Here is a 20273-nt window from a genome sequence, read left to right on the forward strand (position 1 = left end):
TCAAAGAGTTGGACACGACTGGGCGACTGAACTAAACTGAACAAAAAAAAAGGCCATGCAGTTTCTACAAAGCTAATAAAGACTGTGCTGGTCTTAAAATAATACATTCCTCTCTATTCCATAAAATAGAGCACATATCAGAAAATATGTGCCAATCAAGTGAATTTTATGGCTAATCTAAAGCGTTTATAATAACCATACCGAAGAACAAAACCTCTCATCATCAGCTTACACTTTTTCAAGTAAAAAAAGGATAAGATGGACCTTGATTTTCAATTTCAATTCTTGTGATGCTACAGAGTAAAGGTCACTTTGCCTGATAATCCAGTGCAGTACAGTAAGTCCCCTACGTATGAATGAACTGTGTTCCAAGAATGCATTCATAAGTCCAACAAACCTAGGTACCCAACTAACACAGTTGGTTATATAATACTGTACTATAATCGTTTATAATACCTTTCACACAAATAATACATAAAAAAACAAACACAAAACATAAAGAAAGCATTTTTAATCTTATAGTACATTACCTTAAAGTACAACAGCTGGCATTGAGTGAACAGACAAGAAGAGTTACTAACTGGAGAAGGGAGAAGAGATGAGACAAGGTAGAGCTGAAGGATTGTCAGCAGTAGGAGGGCAAGCTGAAATTTCACTTAGCCTGAAGTTGATGGAATACATGCACATCTTTGAAAGTTCACAACCTGAAGGTTCGTATGTAGGGGACTTTCTATATTATAAAATAAAGCTATCTGAGATTTCACTTTGGTTTCTGAGATTTAACCTTGTAGCACCAGCCGTATGAAGCTTTGGGATGAAAAATTACCATGTCCTTTCAAAAACAGGGAAAAGTTGCCTGGGGTGAACAATTATGAATATCTTATTATGTTCTGCTCTCTGATTTCCAGTGCTGCTTCTTATGACCCTCTCTCAGTTACGTGATTTGTAGTGGCAATATAACTGAGATACGGAGATACTAATATGTTCTCCCTCCCTGTGATATCTGTATAGCTAATATTTGAAAAATATACTTACTGCCGATTGAACTTCAGTAAGTCTGCATTGACCATGTCAGCCAGTGGCAAGTTAAATAAGCAAAAAGAAGCTTGCACAATCACCCTAGAAACAATTTTAAAGTACACATATGAAAATTCTATAACTAGGAGACACAAATTTGTTTAAAAATAAAACGACAAAGTTGACATTTGGTTTGCAGAAAAGGAAAAGTGAAATAATATGCTATAAAAATAAAAATATATTAGGTACACACTTCTATCCTCCCAGAATGTATCTATGAATATATAATTCTCTTTTAAAAATAAAATAAATACATTTTGAAAATTTTACTATGCTTTTTACTCATTCTCAGTTGACTACCTGTTCATTAAATCTGCTTAAATTATGGATAGGTTCTAAAGAACAAAACATGCCACGGAAATTCATTACTTTTCTCCTTATTGTTCCTTTTTCCCCTCCTTTCCCCCCCTTTTTTCCCTATAGTTGATCACTGCCTTAATAAATATGAACTTTAGCTTCATGAGTATGGTAATAATGACATGGAGTTTTGGTGTATATTTTAAACAGAATAAATATTTTGTAAACTGTGCAATAAAACAAGAAGTGAGAATCCACTTTCTCACATTCACATTAATATAAAATTTAAAAAATTATCTTTGATAACAGAAGTTAAGTACAGGAGATATTTTAGACTTCTTCTCAGTTTAACTTTAAAATCTACTGCTTATGTTTGCTAATTGTTTTTTTTTTTTGCTAATTGTTTATCATAAGCTAAGGAAAAGTATATTATCTTCTTTTATTTCTTTTGCACAATCTTTGTCCCATGCAAAAAAACAATGAGCTAACTAAAATATTGCATATGTAGTATTTAATACCATAAATCCCAGAGCTTCCCTGGTGGCTCAGTGGTAAAGAATCCTCCTGCCAATGCAGGAGGCCAGGGTTCAATCCCTGGTCTGGGAAGATCCCACATGCCACACAGAGCGGCCAAGCCTGTGCACCACACCTATTGAACCTGTACTCTAGAGCCCGGGAGCCACAACGACTGAGTCCCCGCACTGCAACTACTGGAGCCTGAGAGCCCTAGAGCCTGTGCCCTGCAACAGGAGAAACCACCGCAATGAGAGGCCCATGTACAGCAGGTAAGAGTAGCCCCCGCTTGCCGGAACTAGAGAAAAGCCTGCGAAGCAACAAAGACTCAGCACAGCCCCAAATAAATAAATAAATATAAATATATTTATATATATAAATTCCGGAGAAGGCAATGGCACCCCACTCCAGTACTCTTGCCTGGAAAATCCCATGGATGGAGGAGCCTGGTGGGCTGCAGTCCATGGGGTCGCTAAGAGTCAGACATGACTGAGCGACTTTACTTTCACTTTTCAGTTTCATGCATTGGAGAAGGAAATGGCAACCCACTCCAGTGTCCTTGCCTGGAGAATCCCAGGGACGGGGGAGCCTGGTGGGCTGCCGTCTATGGGGTCACACAGAGTCAGACATGACTGAAGTGACTTAGCAGCAGCAGCAGCAGGAGGGACACCTAATCCAGGTGAGCAAATTGTGGAAGGCTTTCCAGAAAGCACATCCCTGAGCTGCAGCCTAAAGGAACAGTAGGAGAGAGCCAGGTAAGAATGGTGAAAGCTTTTCAGGCATAGAATGCTGCATGTTAGACATGGAAGTGTTTGAACCTGGCACTGCAAAGTGTTTCTCTAGGGCAGGAGTTCGTTGTAAGCGGAGGAGTAACAAGAAATGAAGATGTCAAGGTAAACAGGGCCAGTATAACAAAGGACCTCATATGTTATCATTTTGCATTATATCCTGAAAGCAGAGAGAAGCCACTTAAAAGACTGTTAAGCAAAGGAATGACACGCTCTTCTAGAAGCAACTGGGGACTAGGGACAAGGGGACCATGTAGGAGGTTATATGGAAATCCAGGTAAGAGATGACGAATACCTGAGCTAAAGGAATGGCAATGGGAACACAGAAGGGATGGATTCAGGACATATTAAGGAGCTAAAACTACTAATAATTGGTAGCTTATTAGATGTAGGAGACAAGAAAGGGATGGCAAAGACAACTTCTCAGTCTCCGACCTGGGCAACTAGATAGATGGTAGAGCCATTTCCCATTATGGCAAAGACCATCTTTTGGGGATAAGATCTTTATTTGTCAGCAGGATTTACTAAACGATGCACTTTAACAGGTTAGAAAGAGGAACTTAACTTTACTACAAAACTTGGCATTAGAAATCTCTGCAAAAATGAAAACAGAAAGGTGGGCTTCCCTGGTAGCGCGGTGGTTAAGTCTTCACCTTCCCGGGCAGGAGGTGTGGGTTCAATCCCTGATCAGGGAGCTAAGGTTCCCATATACTTCCTGGCCAAAAAAACCCAAAACATAAAACAGAAGCAATATTGTAACAAATTCAACAAAGACTATGTTTGGTTAAAAAAGAAAAAAAAAAAAAAAGACTCCACATTAAAAAAAAAATCACCCCCAAAATAAGAAGACAGAAAAGTGTAATGACTGCCTAGAAATGAATACTAAACACATTTCAGATCAAAGATGTTTCACTGCTTAAAAGGAAATGGCAAGATCTACGGTAATTTTGGGATTGACACTGGCATTTACTCACATGATAACGGTGAGATACAGAGCCAAAAAGTAATAGTACTGCTGTCCAAGAAGCAACATGACAATGGAGGCTGTTCCTTCTAGGTAGAATGAAAATAAGATAATTTTATAGTAACCAAACTTCCTCAGCCAGGACTGGCTGATAAGTACAAGGCACTGAAATGGAAACAGATGGGCATAACGTTAAGATGGAATCCAGTGAAATAGGTTTACTCTTCCTGACAACAAAACAAACATTCTCAGCAAAAAATAAATTTGCTTCTGTATCATAATATCAGCTGAAACAATACTATCTATCATGGTTAGAAGTGTTATTATCCATTTATACCCATAAGAGTTGACTAATATGCTGCAAAAAAACAGCTATTATTTCCTATAAAATGGACAAAGTGGGAAGTAGTTTCATACATTTTTATTTTCACACTAACAAGAGGAGGTTTAACTAAAACCAACTATGAAAGAACCATCACTGAAACAACGAGCATTGCTTTATTGTAATGTGAAAAGGCCAACTCAAATCCAAAATATATTCAGATTTTCAAATTTGGGATTAAAGCCCAGAATTCACCTCGCACACAGTAGTGAATAGTAAAATAAACATTTTACTATTCTTCTTTGTAAGAATTCCAGATATATCTGAAATGTACTTTTTTATCCTAAAATCAAGCACCAGAAATTAGCAATAGTTTATGATTGTATCGACATTTCTTCTGTTTGTGTTTCCTGTCTAATCTTATATATTTTCATCTTTCTAACAGATTCATGTTGAGAGTTCAATCACATTTTTTCCTGCATTTCTTGCTAGCAATGAAAAAGTTTATTGCTCTAGACCAAAAAGTTAGTGCTAAATATACATATGTACATTAACAAAGATTAGAAGATACTCTTTGTTTTCAATAAAAAAGCACATTGTTTAGCCCTGAATCATTTTCACTACCTAAATGTACATACAATTAGAAGAGAATTTTTAATGATGTAAGTATAATAACAATATTGTTTAACAAACATAAGGGTTTCCCCCTCTGACTAATTTTTTGGTTTACTTCTCTACTTTCAAGAAACAAGAGCGCTTTTTTTCTGGATAGTAAAATGGTGATTGAGAGGATCCATGCCATTTCTCAGAGTTCTATAAGATAAAGTATGTAAAACAGACCAAGTCCCCTTATATTCCTATATATAATAATAACACTATAAATTTACACAGTTCCACATTCTGAAATGAAGCTTCTTGTTCTCAGTCTCCAACCCATAAAATACTACATAAGATATGAGAGTAATACTCTAAGAAACATGCGACAAAGTGGAAAGTGCAAGATTTTGAAACCAGATTCCCTAGTGTCAACCACAAATGGGCACTTGCCATGGGTGCTGCCATCTGCCTCTAAAAGGATTAAATCAGGTTCTGTGGAAGCTGCTGACCTCCAACACCCCCCGAAAGGTTTAGAGTGGAGAGCAGAAATGAGGCACTCTGTGCTCCCAGGAAACTGGCAGGACAAGTCTTCAGTAGATGGACATTCTCAGGAGCTGACTTCATGAGTCAAATTCTTATATCTCCTCATACCTAGAAGAGCACTAAAATCCTTCACGGTGATGACTGTTTTTTGTGACCAGCAGAAACTTTCTAAATAATAAACATGCTTGATTGCATGTACTCCCCTTTTACCAAAGTCACATACATACTGTCCTCTACCTCTTTGGAGCAGTTTCTCAGAGAGCTACCTGAGTTGTCTCCCGGGCAGCAGTCCTCATATTGCCCAAATAAATTAACTCGCAACTCTCATATGGTGCATTTTTCTTAAAGTCGACACTGGGTTGAAATTCCAGCTCTGCCACTTTACCAGCTTACTTTACCTAGGAAGCATTTCCTCCCTCTGGCACTCCCCCTCTGTCTCTGTCTCTCTCATCATACAAAGTACTTAATAATTGGTAGCTGTTTTAATTCTGTCCAGTGTAAAAATATATGAGCCAATGACGGGTAATATAGCAACAAAAAACAGGCTACTTTTGCTTGTACTAAAATACAGCCTTCTACAGACTGAGGATTTTGGCTCTCCATCCATGTGTTTATTAAGTAGAAGCTCATGAATAATGTGTCCCAGCACAAGTGTTGGCAAACAGATGCCAAAGGAGCTTAAATCAAAACAAAGATAAAGGCAGTGTTGTGTTTACAGTGAACATTTAATAAATATTTGCTGTACTGAGATTTAATAATAAAAGTTAACATTTCTAGAGTGTTTATTTTGTGCCAGGAACTGTTTCAAGAACTTTGCATGCCTTACAAAGTTAATTCATTTAATTCTCATTATAATCTTCAGGCACTATTTTTATTTCCATTTTTACAGAGAAGGAAACTGAAACACAGACAGCTTCAATAACTTGGCCAGGGTCACAGAGCTAATAAGAGGGGAGGCAGATTTCTCCCTGGCAGTCTCCATGCTTCTAACCCATTTACTATTCTGCCTCTTGGAGGTGAGTGGGATGTGGAAGAGTCCCAAGCCTATTAAAACAGTTATTACAGAGAAAGAACACTTCCTCATTCTTCTTTCCTTTCATTTATTCAACTCCTTAAAAGAAAACTATGGGGAAAACACTCTGAGAAAATGAAAATGCAGCGCCTAGCCTTCATTACCAGAACCAACAGGCAGCGTTGTTAAAGTGACCTAGCCAAATAAATAACAGCAAATTCCAAAGAGCTGTCTTTTTTTGCCCCCAATAATTTATAGGTGTCACTTTTTGAGAAATCAAGAATAAAATTTAAGGCAATTTTGGATTTCCATTTTATAATGATTTTTTATTGAGATCAACAGAAACACATATGTTAGTATGAAGGTTTGAGAAAAAGAATCATTGAAATCTTTTGGCTATACTTCTCTTAAAATTTAGTAGCCAAGAGAGACTGGAAGAAAATATTGCTGAACATACATCTAAAAAAGCACTTTTACTGAGACTACATAATATATCGAATATATAAAGTACTCTTACAATTCAACATTATACAATTCAATTTTAAAAAATTTGAACAAATAATTTATCAAAAAGATATATGCGTGGCAAGTAAGCACATTAAAAGATACTCAACATCATTATCAGTCATCGGAAAATACAAATCAAAACCACAGTAACATACTGCTGCCTCAAGCCTACTAACATGGCCAAAACTAAATGGCCTGATATAGTACTGATGAGAATGTGGAACAATTGGAAAACTTTACATTATTGGGAGGAATGTAAAATGGTACAACCACTTTGGAAAACCGGTTGTCAGTGTCTTCCATAAACATACACCAACCATGGAGTCCAACCATTCTGCTTCAAGGGGTTTACCCAAGAGAAAGACAAGAATACGTCCATACAAAGACATGAATGTTCACAGCAGCTTTGTTTATAATAGCCAAAAACTGGAAACAACCCAAATGCCCATCAAAAAGTGAACAGGCAAACAAACTGTTGTATACCCATACAATGGAGTATTATTCAGCAATAAAAAGGAGTGAGATATTGATACCACAACAATGCGACAGAAGAATCCAGACCAAACAATAGTACATATTACATTATTCCATGTATATAAAAATCTAGAAAATAGAATTAAAGGGACGGATTACAAAGAGGCACAAAGACAATTTGGAGAGCAGTGGGTATGTCCACTACTTTGATTGTGGTGATAGCTTCATGGTGCAGACATAGGTCAAAATGTACCAAGTCACACAGTTTAAATACATGTAATTTACTGAGAGTCAGTCACACCTCAGAAAAACCATAACCAAAAAACTACCTTGTTTCAACTCATACATATTTATTTTCTAAAAAATGAAATGTGCTAAAGTTGACTGCAATGGGCGTTTCGTGGTGCCCTAGTGGTGAGGATTTCAGGCTTTCACGGCTGCGATCTGGGTCCAGTCTGGTTGCTGCTGCTGCTGCTGCTGCTAAGTCGCTTCAGTCGTATCCGACTCTGTGCGACCCCGTAGACGGCAGCCCAACAGGCTCCCGCGTCCCTGGGATTCTCCAGGCAAGAACACTGGAGTGGGTTGCCATTTCCTTCTCCAATGCATGAAAGTGAAAAAATAAAGTGAAGTCGCTCAGTCGTGTCCGACTCCTAGCGACCCCATGGACTGCAGCCCACCAGGCCCCTCCGTCCATGGGATTTTCCAGGCAAGAGTACTGGAGTGGGGTGCCACCGCCTTCTCCGCCAGTCTCTGGTTAGGGAACTGAAATCCTGCAAGTTGCATAGCACCACCAAAAAGTTTAAAATTTTTTTAAAAAGTAAAACTGACTGTGGTAATAACTGTACATGTCTGTGAATATACTAAAACCCACTGAATTGTATACTTCAAGTGGATGAACTAATAAGTATGGTATGTGAGTTACATCTGAACGAAGCTGCTTAAAAATACCCATGTGTGTGTGCTCAGTCGCTCAGTCCTGATTTTTGTGACCCTATGGACTATAGCTCACCAGGCTCCTCTGTCCATGGGATTCTCCAGGCAAGAACACTGGAGTGGGGTGCCATTTCCTTATCCAGGGGATCTTCTTCTCAGGGATCTAACCCATGTCTCTTGTGTCTCCTGAATTGGCAGGCAGATTCTTTACCACTGTGATATCTGGGAAGCCTCCAAATACCTATCTACTCTTTAAAAAAAAAAAAAAAACTTAGGTAAGAGTTTAACAAACTTGTTTTTGCCTGGAGAAGAGGAGATACTATAGGCAAGTACATGATTAAAAGTGAGAATGTATATATAGCCTAGAATCTGACAATAACACATAGAGACAAGAATTCAAACAGCTCCCCATTCTGGGTCATTGAACACAGCAACAAACAGCTTGAAAACTCTCAAACTGCCATTAAGGGAGAGTATCATTATATTATTACATTAGTACCTGGGACTATATCGATAAACCAAAACTGATACTCTGTTTGGTAACCTCTGCTAAACAGACCATGACAGAATCTTAACAGGCACAACTTTAAAGGCCTCTGAGCCTCTTTCTTTTTCATTTGGAAGGTCTTTCTCTAGAAGGTAGTTGTCAGGATTACACAAGAAAATGGTAGTTAGGATTACACGAGATAATGTATATGATGTACTTGGCATAGTCCATGGCACACAGTAGCACTCAAAAAATGTGAGTTCTCAGTATTATGGTATATACAGTAACCAAACTATAATAAAGGCCTTGAGCTAATGGCAGAAAGGCAAATTCTATCCCATATACTTTGCTTAAGAAAGTCTGGCAACACTTAGAACATTTCAGAACTATTTCTATTCCACAGGGCTTAAATCTTTGTAAAAGTTTGTAAATAGTAAAAACTCATCTATCTAAGTTATTCAACTTACTCTCTGAAAGAGTATAGATGACATATTTTAATTGAGAAAACAGGAAAAATCCATATCATAGGCTAGGTCAAGTCATATTTTTGGAGGATAGATTTAGGTTAAGGGAAGCAATTTTATTCATGAGTTCTCCAAATTGTGTAAAAAACAACCGGCTGATATATTTTTTGAAGGAGGACACACCCTCCACAATAATGGTCATGGCCATGGAATTTTACTAACACTCTGGAATTCTAGGACTTAAGTTTTTTAGCCAAGTGCTTTTGAAACCTGGCTTCAGGAATCCATGATCAAATAACTCTTCTTCCTTCTAACAGTCACAGGAATCTTAAATATCAGGATAAAGCAAAATGACATGCTCACAGGAAGCCATGCATTTTCTTCCATAGCTCTGCAGAGGTTTAAATGAGGAAGCTCAAGAGGACAAAATTCAAAAGCTAAAATAGTAAAAATATCACAGAGCTCCGCTTTTATTGGGTTCTCCTCCTTTTCTTCTTTGCATCTCTTGTTTCCATCATTTTCCTACTGAATCTTGTCTAATGTAGGGAATCTGAATCTTTGGGCCTCTTAATAAATCTGAATCATTTTTTCATTACTGATACAATCAGGTTTTTAATTCTCAGCCAGGTAAGTTCTTGTTTAGTTGCTAGGTCATGTCTGACTCTTTTGCGATCCCATGGACTGTAGCCCACCAGGCTCCTCTGTTCATAAGATTTCCTGGGCAAGAGTACTGGAGTGGGTGACCTGAAAATTGCCATTTCCTCCTCCAGGGGAATCTTCCTGACCCAAGGATTGAATCTGCATCTCCTGAAATGGCAGGTGGATCCTCTACCACTGAGCCACCAGGGAAGGCCCTAGCCCAGGTAAGAGTTATATCTTTAATCCCTGTAGGAAGATACATGAAGAATCATCACATACCTGTGGGCAGATAAAGCCTGCCCCATACATGATGCTCCTTATGGAAGAAGGAAGAACATCCGTGGGAATGAGGTTATCAACAAATATCATCATGAAGTTACTGAAGAAGGTTAAATGGAAGACTTGGAAGAAATTCACTATCAGAAAAAGGCGAAAGTTTTTCTGGGTCAAGATTTGTCTCATCAATGAGATGACGGAGGTCCAGGGGAGATCCTGTACAGTTTCTGAGAAAAGGTTTTCCTCGGGGCTTCTTTTAGGTTCTAAGTGACTTATGTGGCACATGCCAGCATAAAGGCTGGCAGTAGCCAAAATGGCAACAACAACAGCGATGACCTGAAAATTGAGCAAAATTTCCATGTTATCAGAGATGAGGCCACAGAAAAGGATACTGGTAGATCCTACCAGTGACGCCACTTGGTTGATTTTAATAAGCTGAAGCCGACTTTCGTATCTAGTGAAAATTTCTGCGAACAGCACACACTGGGCTTGCTGAACAAAGGTAAGTGTGCTATCAAAAGCACATAATGATACCACCAGGTGAAGCCCACTAAGCCAGTCACCTTCATGATAGTATTTCCAGGGGAACCAAGGAAGCAGGAAGGCTGCTGCACATAAAGGGGCACCATACAAAACAGAACTGTGACGACTGGAACAGCAGTCAGCCTTAGAGTTGTTGTGAAAATACCCCGTCAGGTCGTTAAGAGCATTCCAGATCATTAAAATCATCTAGAAAAGAAACAACACAGGATTATTTTAGTGTAGTTTATACCGATGAAAGTAACTTGAATTTTTAACTAATATGAAGTGACCAAATTTGATCAGTTGGAAAAAAAAAAAAAGTCACTGCTTCCAGAATCAGCAGGAAGTATACATACTGAAATAATAATGACAGCTAATACTACCCCAAAACCAGAGTGCATTCACTTTGTGTTTAGGCACTGAACAAGTTTTTACATGAATTATTTCACTAAATCCTTAAAACAACCCTATGAAGTAGGTACTATTCCTACCGCTTCTTTATGAGGAAACTGAGGGTCAGAGAAGTTAAGTAACTTTCTCGGCTAATAAATGACTGAACCAGGGCCTGAGCCAAGGCAGATGACCCTGGAGTCCGCGCTTTCAATCATTATGCTCCGCTGTCTCCCCACAAGGCATATGGCCATGCCTTTGCAAAGAATGATGGCCTGTTTACAGACCATGGCACAGTTTTACATAATTTCATTAGGAAAGGTTAAAATATTAGCGTTTGCTATCTCAAAATGGAAAAAAACACTTATTAGATCAAGGATGTTGTTGTTAGCAATGAACAAGTAACATTATAAACCATATGGGTTTTTAAGACCATGAACTCTATCCATCCTGACCACCTAATTGGTAATGAGTTACAATACAATTTGTAAATATATGGGCCATTTCAAAACACACGATATCTTAATAATAATTCTTATTTTTCCACATAAGGGATTTTTCCAGATAACCAAAAATGTACCCGTTAAACTCCAAGCTGTCATTATTTATTATAATTGGGATATAGTTGCTTTACAATGTTGTGTTAGTTTCTGCTGTACAAGGAAATGTACCAGCTATATGTATACATATATTCCCTCCCTCTTATCCACCTCCATCCCACCCATATAAGTCACCAGAGAGCACTGAGCTGAGTTCCCTGTGCTATACAGCAGGTTCCCATTGGTTATCTGTTTTACACATGGCAGTGCACATCTGTTCAGTTCAGTTCAGTTCAGTCGCTCAGTCGTGTCCGACTCTTTGTGACCCAATGAACTGCAGCACGCCAGGCCTCCCTGTCCATCACCAACTCCCAGAGTTCACTCAAACTCACGTCCATTGAGTTGGTGAAGCCATCCAGCCATCTCATCCTCTATCGTCCCCTTCTCCTCCTGCCCTCAATCCCTCCCAGCATCAGGGTCTTTTCCATTGAGTCAGCTCTTCGCATGAGGTGGCCAAAGTACTGGAGTTTCAGCTTTAGCATCATTCCTTCCAAAGACATCCCAGGGCTGATCTCCTTCAGAATGGACTGGTTGGATCTCCTTGCAGTTCAAGGGACTCTCAAGAGTCTTCTCCAGCACCACAGTTCAAAAGCATCAATTCTTCGGTGCTCAGCTTTCTTCACAATTCAACTCTCACCTCCATACATGACCACTGGAAAAACCATAGCCTTGACTAGACGCACATACGTCAACCTAAATCTTCCGATTCATCCCAACGCCCACCCCCACATCGTGTCTACACGTCTGTTCTCTACATCTGCATCTCTACTCCTGCCCTGCAAAAAGGTTCATTTGTATCATATTTCTAGATTTAATATATATGCATTAAAGCTGTTATAAGTGACCATCATTTTAAAAGTCTCTTTGCCCTTAAACAGAAGATCTTGGACATGGATAACCTTTTCTTGATAACTCTTTCAACTTGTGAAGAATCAGCTTTTTGGAAAATCAGGAGGCACAACTAGAAGGAGAAGCTTTTCTAAGGTAAAAGAACAACAAGGGCTTCATCTCACCTGTGCTTGATAAAAAGCCGCTTCTGAAACCTTGTACAGATGTAAAAAAAGCTTTACATAGTAGAAACTGAAGACAGAATTGAGCATTTCAGTCCCTAATGTTGTTAGAGAGAATGCCCAAGCAATGGGTTTGATGTTTAAAAATGTCATTTTCCACGCAGAGGAATTCTTCTTCCTTTAGTTTAAGAAAAAAAGAAATGGTTAACATTCACTACTTGTGTACAAGAGCTGATTCAGCTCATGGGTGACAAAATTCCACCAGATACTAGTTAACTTTAGTTAAATAAAAGTCCAAAAGCATTAGCTGTGAATATGCAACCAAATTTAACACTTTACTTTCTTAATCCACTTACTCAACAATTTTTGAGATGTTGCCAGGAACACTAGTTTGCATAGAGTGTGGCTTTACTTGAATATATATTTTAATATCTCTTCTAACTTATAAAAGTGAAACATATCAAAGTGTTTGCTGCTGCTGCTAAGTCGCTTCAGTCGTGTCCGTCTCTGTGCAACCCCATAGATGGTAGCCCACCAGGCTCCCCCATCCCTGGGATTCTCCAGGCAAGAACACTGGAGTGGGTTGCTATTTCCTTCTCCAATGCATGAAAGTGAAAAGTGAAAGTCACTCAGTCATGTCCGACCCTCAGCGACCCCATGGACTGCAGCCTACCAGGTTCCTCCGTCCATGGGATTTTCCAGGCAAGAGTACTGAAAAGGGTTGCCATTGCCTTCTCCAATCAAAGAGTTTAGACGCATTTAACTAGTGACCAGGGAGATGTGTTTATGGCATTATTATCTTCCCTACTTGGGAAGGCACAACAGAAATGAAACAATGAGGTGACATCCTTAAGTAGTGTCTGAGAGAAAGAATAGAAGCAAGCCTTTCATCTTAGTATAAAGTTGTCCATTCAGTAGTACAGACTTGCATTGGGAGATTCATTTTTTATCTTCTCTTGTTGATCTTTGATTCTCTTTTGATCTTATAGCCTATGTAACTTTGGCCCAAAGGACACAGCTAAGAGGGGTATAGAAAGAACCCATTTGATCCTTGCTGTCATGTAAACCTTCCTCTTAAATCTGGCCTATTGTTTTACCCATCCACGGACTTGATTTATCCAACTGGAAAGCAGGGAAAGGTTAACCAAGCAAGAGGTAGGTATAGACTCATCTTGCTTTTTTAATCTTGACTATGGTTTTAAGATAACAACAGAATTTTCCTGTTTTATAATGGTGTGTGCGTGCTAAGTCACTTCAGTCATGTCCGACTCTGTGCAACCCTATGGACTGCAACCTGCCAGGCTCCTTCGCCTGTGGGATTCTCCAGGCAAGAATACTGGAATGGGATCCCTTCTCCGGGGGATCTTCCCAACCCAGGGATGGAACCCATGTCTCTTATGTCTACCTGCATTGGCAGGCGGGTTCTTTAATAGGCACTTCTCCAAAATCTTACTCAAGCAGAAAACACAAATATTCAGATAATTCGAGAGACGCTACTTGCTTAAACAGTCCCTGGGAATTAAGCAGGCACCTCAGTCTATGCTACCCAATTACTTGCGGATGCGGAGAGCAAGTTATAAGGGGGAAGTGGACATTTGGCTCAAATGATCAAATTACCTAAGTCCCTGAGCTTCATTTTGCATCATGTAGATGCAAGAATGATTTTAATTCTATAGGAAGTAGAGAATTATCAAAAAGGGTTAATAATTCCATTTGTAGATCAAGCATTGTCTATAAACAAAATACAGACTATCTGCCCGTTTGTGTACTCAGTTCAGTGCAGTTGCCCAGTCGTGTCTGACTCTTTGAGACCCCACGGACTGCAGCACACCAGGCTTCCCTGTCCATCACCAACTCCCAGAGCCTGCTCAAACTCATGTCCCTTGTACTCACTTGTGTACTAGCTTTCTTAAAATGTCTATAGATTCTGCTGTAATGATAAACAAAAAACATATATATGAACTTCTTTGTTACTATGCATGCTCAAACCTTTAAAAATACAAGTACTAAAATGTGGAGATGAACCAACATTTTTGACTATGGAGGTAATTCTCCAGTTAGAAAAACCTGGGAACTACCGCTGAAGACCTCACTCTCGGGACTTACTTTTGGCATAAGTGAGAATGAAGACTGAAGCCGAGGCCACTGGTTACTAAGAGAGCCAAAAACAAGGAGATCAGGAGAACCAAAAGCCAAGATACAAATTTGTTGTTGTTTAGTCACTAAGTTGTGTCCAACTCTTTTGTGATCCCATGGACTGTTGCCTGCCAGGTTCCTGTGTCCATGGGATTTCCCAGGGAAGAACAGTGGAATGGTTTCCATTGCCTTCTCCAGGAGATCTTCTCAACCCAGGGGCCGAACCTGCGTCTCCTGAAGTGTCAGGCGGATTCTTTACCATTGAGCACCAGAGAAGCCCTAAGACACAAAGTTAGCCCACCAAAATCCAGGCACTCTTCTTGTTCTTAGTTTTATTTCAGGCATGCTAAAACAAGAAGCGTGCCACACCTTCTAAACTGATCTATCATTAAGTCAGAAGGCAGGTATTTATAAACTCAGAATTTTGCAAGGAATCATAAGCTTGCTTAGCTGAGTTCAAATTTTTTAAAAAGACTTTGAGTTAAGCACCCACCTTGTCTGAAACATAAAGTTAATGTCATGTATATATACACATATATGGACTTCCCTGGTGGCTAAGAAGGTAAAGCCTCTGTCTACAATGCGAGAGACCTGGGTTTGATCCCTGGGTTGGGAAGATTCCCTGGAGAAGGAAATGGCAACCCACTCCAGTGCTCTTGCCTTGAAAATCCCGTGGATGGAGGAGCTTGGTGCAGGCTACTGTCCATGGGGTTGCAAAGAGTCGGGCACGACTGAGTGACTTCACTTCATATGTATATATACGGTGGACACAAAGTTTTGATAACATTATAAAAAATTCCATAGCCTGAACTTCTGTTTATGACCAAAAAAAGTAAAAATCTTTCTTATTTCCATCTGCAAAAAGAACTATTGATATTTTGCTTTAGATTATTTTCATATAAACACTTATTTTAGTAGGTATCAAACTGAAAACCACCACTTACAATCACTTTAAAGTCAACACTACTTAAAACTCTCACTTGACTTACTATAGCAATAAAACACCAAAGAACATGAATAGTAAGTGTATCTTTACAAGCAGGAACAAAGGATTTCTGAACCTGGTTCTTCTTTAATACAAAATGTTTTATATAGAAGAGTTTAAAAGTAGCAGAATGGTGTAATGATTAGGCTGGGAACATGCACTAAATACTGGTAAATTATTAAATGAAAACCCAAAAGCCTTCTTTCAGAATCAACTTGGGTTGTTATTGTTAACCTATTGCTAAACCAAATAATAATGTTGCAGAAGAGGCTGCTTATGATTGCTTCTCAGCTATGACTGCTGCTGCTGCTAAGTCGCTTCAGTCGTGTCCAACTCTGTGCGACCCCATAGACGGCAGCCCACCAGGCTCCCCCGTCCCTGGGATTCTCCAGGCAAGAACACTGGAGTGGGTTGCCATTTACTTCTCCAATGCATCAAAGTGAAAAATGAAAGTGAAGTCGCTCAGTCGTGTCCGACTCTTCGCGACCCCATGCACTGCAGCCTACCAGGCTCCTCCGTGGGATTTTCTAGGCAAGAGTACTGGAGTGGGGTGCCATCGCCTTCTCCTACATGGACTCTAAATAATGATGGGGACCCCTTGAAAGCAGGGCGTTTAGCACTGAAAGCTAACTTGTCTTTTTCAGTGCAATTTTTGTTCAAGCTTTTCCGGGGCGGGGGTGGGGGTGGAGGAGAAGCTCCCCAGCGTCCTTAAAAAGAACACACTAATACTAAAAGACATAAAGTCTGGTGTGTTGGGTTTTGTGTGGACTTTTTTGCCATGTAAAATCATCAGTAACTTTAATTCTTCAGATCGTTCTTTTTTGTTGTTTTGCCATTGTTTTTTGAAGAACGCTAAAGAACATTTCAATACAGTCTCCCATTTGATTTGGAGTCAAAATAAGCTTTTGCCATGGAGAAAGGGTTAGCACTTTCAGTTACTAGTGGCTATGAAAGATGAGTTTCTTGAAGGTCAGAGGCATGATTCCGGCCCTTCAGCTTCAACAAATCACCATCAGCAAATCCTAAATCCAATCATCTCTCTTTGCAAAGAGCTTTATCTGTAGTGACTTGTAAATTAAGATAGTTTTAGTTATTTTCTTTTGGCTGTGGACTAGTAATACCTCTACCAGAATAAGGGCAGTTAGGGCAGAATAGTAAACCTAGTTTCTTTCTTAACCTAAGAATAAAAACAGATCAGTAACATTTTACTTGTTAGTGTCCCTGGATTTAGAAGACAAGGATTTGTGAGTTTACCATTCCTCTTTTATCGCCTCTGAAACGACTGTTCCTTCTGAGATTATTGGCTGACATTCTACCATAGCTGTCTTCTGTCAGCTGTACCTTTTCCATTACATCAAGGCTAAGAACACTGACTTTCTGATCTGTCACCTTATTTTAGAATTTTTGTGTTCTGTCTGCACGAAGATGGTAAAAGCCACAACCTACGAGCAGTATTTATTTTGTTGTGTGTAGAAACCAGCTTTCACTGTCCTGGCCATCAAGGGCTAGGGCTGCATTCTCCTCTCTCCAGGTGTAACGTCATGACTCCAGATGCTTAACTTGTGATCTTTTTTAAAAAAGTATGCAAAAACGCTTGCAATTTTTTTCTCAGGAGTGGCTTCAACTTCACCTTCAGGTGGGTCTGAGGCCCACCGTTTCAGGGGCAGTACAAATTCTCAGCGATTTGGAGGTGAGGACTCAGATATCAAGAAGAAAACAGTTAACTGCCCTGAACTTCCGACCGATCCTCGATTTCCCAGCATCAAGCAGAGCAAATCTGGGAGTCAGAGGACCAGCAAGGGTCGGTGGGGCAGCGGACCTCAGGGCCCCGGCACGCCTCGCGCCTCCCGCCCGCAACCGTCCGCTGCTCGTAGACCGTACTTCTGACCCTCACGCCCACTTAGCCCGTCCACCGGCCAGGCAGCCGGCCACCCACCACAGGGGCAGCGGAGGCCACCACCTCCTCACCCCAGCTCGCCGAATGCACAGCCAGAAGCGTTTCGAAGAGAGGAGAGGGCGGGACCCTCGACCGCACCCCTTGTCCTTTTCCCGCCTTCTTTGTTTCCTTCGGAGTCACCATTGGCTGCCTGCTTCTGATACCGGGCGAACCGCGGGCCTGCGGCGAGACGCGATTGGACGACGTCGCCGCCGCTCGGCCGGCGGTCTGCTCGCGATTGGCCGAGGGGCCGCCGGGGGTTTGAATCGCAGCCCCGGTCGGGGAGGGTTCTGCCAAAGTGCCACGTTGGGCCCGGCTGCGGCGTGAGGAGCCGGCTCGGAGAGCCGACTCAGGAGCTCGCGCCGGGGCGCCGGCCGTTGGGGCGGTTGGGCGGCGCGAGAGAACCCAGTCCGCGGCGTGCGCTGTGGGCCGCCGTGCGGCGGCGCCGGAGGCGGTAGCGGGCGGCTGTGGTCAGGCGTCGCGGTGGAGCCTGGGCGGCGGCGCGTCCCGCCCGAGGGCGGCTCTGGCTGAGGGCGGAGGGGCCGGGGGAGAGCCCGGGGCAGCGGCTGAGGCGGGCCGGCGGCGGCAGGGGCCGCTGCCCCCGGAAGAGCCGGCCGAAATGCTGGCGGAAAACCTGGTGGAGGAGTTTGAGATGAAGGAGGACGAGCCGTGGTACGACCACCAGGACCTCCAGCAAGGTGAGGGTGCGGTCGCCAGGCGGGGCCTGGCCAGAGCAGGGCGGCTGCCAGCTCGAGGCTTCACCTCCTGGCCGCGAAACTGTTAAAAAGTTGATTTTGCTCGGGGCCCACCGACGCCAGGATCGGGGAAGATCTGGCGCTCACCTGGCGTTGGGACTGTCGCGTCTGCTGGTCCCGCGCGGGAGGACTCTGCTGCGCGGGCCCGGGCTCTTGCGCGGTAATCAGCATCCCCCATCGTCCCCGCCACTACTGCGTGTCAGGAGCTGACCGGGCTCCAGGCACCGTTTGGAGCTCTGTCCGGGGATTAACTGGTTTAATCCCCACGGTGTTCCTCGGAGCGGAGAGGGGTGGCCCCTTACCGGGCTGTCCGCGTCGGGGAGGAACCACAGCCGGTGCTCACAGCCGGCGAGTGTGAGCTGCTGCAGGTGGTGGACCCGGGGTGGCAGTGCCGTGTGGCAGGAATCGCGCACACATTTGATCCTCACAATAACTCCGTTGAGAGAGTAACTCATATTGTTCCCCTTTTCCAAATGGGTAACGCGGATGCTAAAGCGGCCAAGTGACTTCCCTCAAATGTGGAAGCAAGTCGGTTTTTTTTTTTTTTGGACTGATTTTTATTGGAGTTTAGTTGATTTACAATACTGTGTTTCTGCCGTAGAGCAAAACATTTTTGAACCCGCACACTCAGAATGAGGAGTCGTCCTAGTCACTGCTCAAACCCCTATCTCTTCTGCTCCACCTGGTTTACAGCTCTTACAGTTGGCGTTAGACAGGGTGAGAGGGGGGCTACTTAGGCGTGGTTTACCAGATGCCAAGTGAATGACTTGAGGGCACTTCTACCTCAGCTGCTTCCTTCACTTTGCCCCCTAGCTTTTTCACAAGAGGCATTCCTATCTTGGCCTGTCCTGGATTTCCTGTCTCCTGAGAAATTTTTTTCAGGCATCTTCTGTTTCAGCAATTCTGTGTAAATCAACTTTTTCATCTCTCAACTGGCATAAAAAGTTACCATCTCATTTAGTTGAATATTAATTGACCATGGTGTTTGTTCATGCTAACCGTTGAACTTAGGGGAGAGAGAATGTAGGCTTAAAAGACTCATACTTTAAAAAGAAAAAAAAAAAGACTCAGAAAAGAAACATAAGGAACTCTTGGGGGAAGGTGATTTCTTAAATCAATATGTCACAGCCTGTCGCTTAAATCAGATTTTATATAGTCTTTATATAAGTCAAAGTTTATGTAAGTAATTATGCTTACATAGTCTAACCTATTCAGTGGCTGCAGTGCAGTATCTGCCATCATATTCACAGCATCCACAAGGCAGATTTGTCTTACGTTTTAACCTGTTTTCAGAATGCCCCAGAAGGATTGATGGCCTAGTGTGATACTTTCTCCAGAATTTATGAGGCAACCATTTTGCAATTGCAACCTTTCCCTATAAAGAAATGAAGCAGTTTGCCCTATAATCAAAACTATATATTTTTCCTTACTGTATTTAGAAAGTGTAGCTCTGTACAGGTTGTTTTTTTTTTTTTTTTTTTAATCTATCTAGCACAATACTTAGCACATAATAGAAACTCAATTTTAACACTTGTTGACCTGAACTGAGGCACTCACACAAGATTATTGTTTTCATGGCTCTCTTCCACCAGGCAAGTTAGTCTATACTGCACTTTCCCCCTGTGGGAGGTTGTTAGGAACAACCACTTGTAATATTTCAACTTACTGAGGAGCAAATGCAACATATTGAGGTTGGACGTGGAACTCTCTAACCTCTGATTGAAATCAAGTCATCAGGTGTGCAAATGCATGAAATCTTGACGCGCACAGGTCCAAACTTCCTAGTGCCAGTTTCCGTTTGGAATTTGGTCTGTTCTTTTCAGAGGACTTTTACATCTATTATCACGATGGACTTTGACATAACTCTGTGTGTCATAACCAAGTGTGTGGGGTAGGAATAGATGTGAAATTCCAACAGTTACAACTGTGAATTTGGCCTGTGAAAGAATGAAGGCCACAGTGTGAATAAAAGGGTCTCTTTGTCCCATTCTCATTACATTATATGTTCACTCCTAAACTTCTAATGGATCTTTTGTTAATTTTTCAA

At 41.4% G+C, this 20273-nt stretch overlaps 2 protein-coding genes across 2 annotated transcripts in view; one reads left to right on the forward strand and one right to left on the reverse strand.

Moving 5' to 3' along the window:
- The window catches only part of LOC147345278 (solute carrier family 68 member 1-like), a 39202-nt gene extending 22035 nt beyond the window's left edge, over positions 1-17167 (reverse strand). The window contains exons 1-5 of the mRNA XM_086375353.1: positions 16982-17167; positions 12418-12592; positions 9897-10622; positions 3650-3804; positions 1036-1119 (exon numbers count right to left, since the gene is read on the reverse strand). Of these exons, the coding sequence (XP_086231479.1) occupies positions 1036-1119; positions 3650-3804; positions 9897-10622; positions 12418-12592; positions 16982-17034 (1193 nt within the window). The 5' untranslated portion in view covers positions 17035-17167. The remainder of the gene's footprint in view (positions 1-1035; positions 1120-3649; positions 3805-9896; positions 10623-12417; positions 12593-16981) is intronic.
- Positions 17168-17753: 586 nt separating this feature from the next.
- Positions 17754-20273, forward strand: part of CDR2 (cerebellar degeneration related protein 2) — a 30119-nt gene continuing 27599 nt past the window's right edge. Inside the window, exon 1 of the mRNA XM_086375346.1 lies at positions 17754-18169. Within this exon, the coding sequence (XP_086231472.1) occupies positions 18091-18169 (79 nt within the window). The 5' untranslated portion in view covers positions 17754-18090. The remainder of the gene's footprint in view (positions 18170-20273) is intronic.

This window comes from Bos grunniens, chromosome 25, assembly GCF_055505025.1.
Source record: "Bos grunniens cultivar Pamir isolate PY7600 chromosome 25, Bosgru_T2T1.0, whole genome shotgun sequence".
Lineage (NCBI taxonomy): Eukaryota > Metazoa > Chordata > Mammalia > Artiodactyla > Bovidae > Bos > Bos grunniens.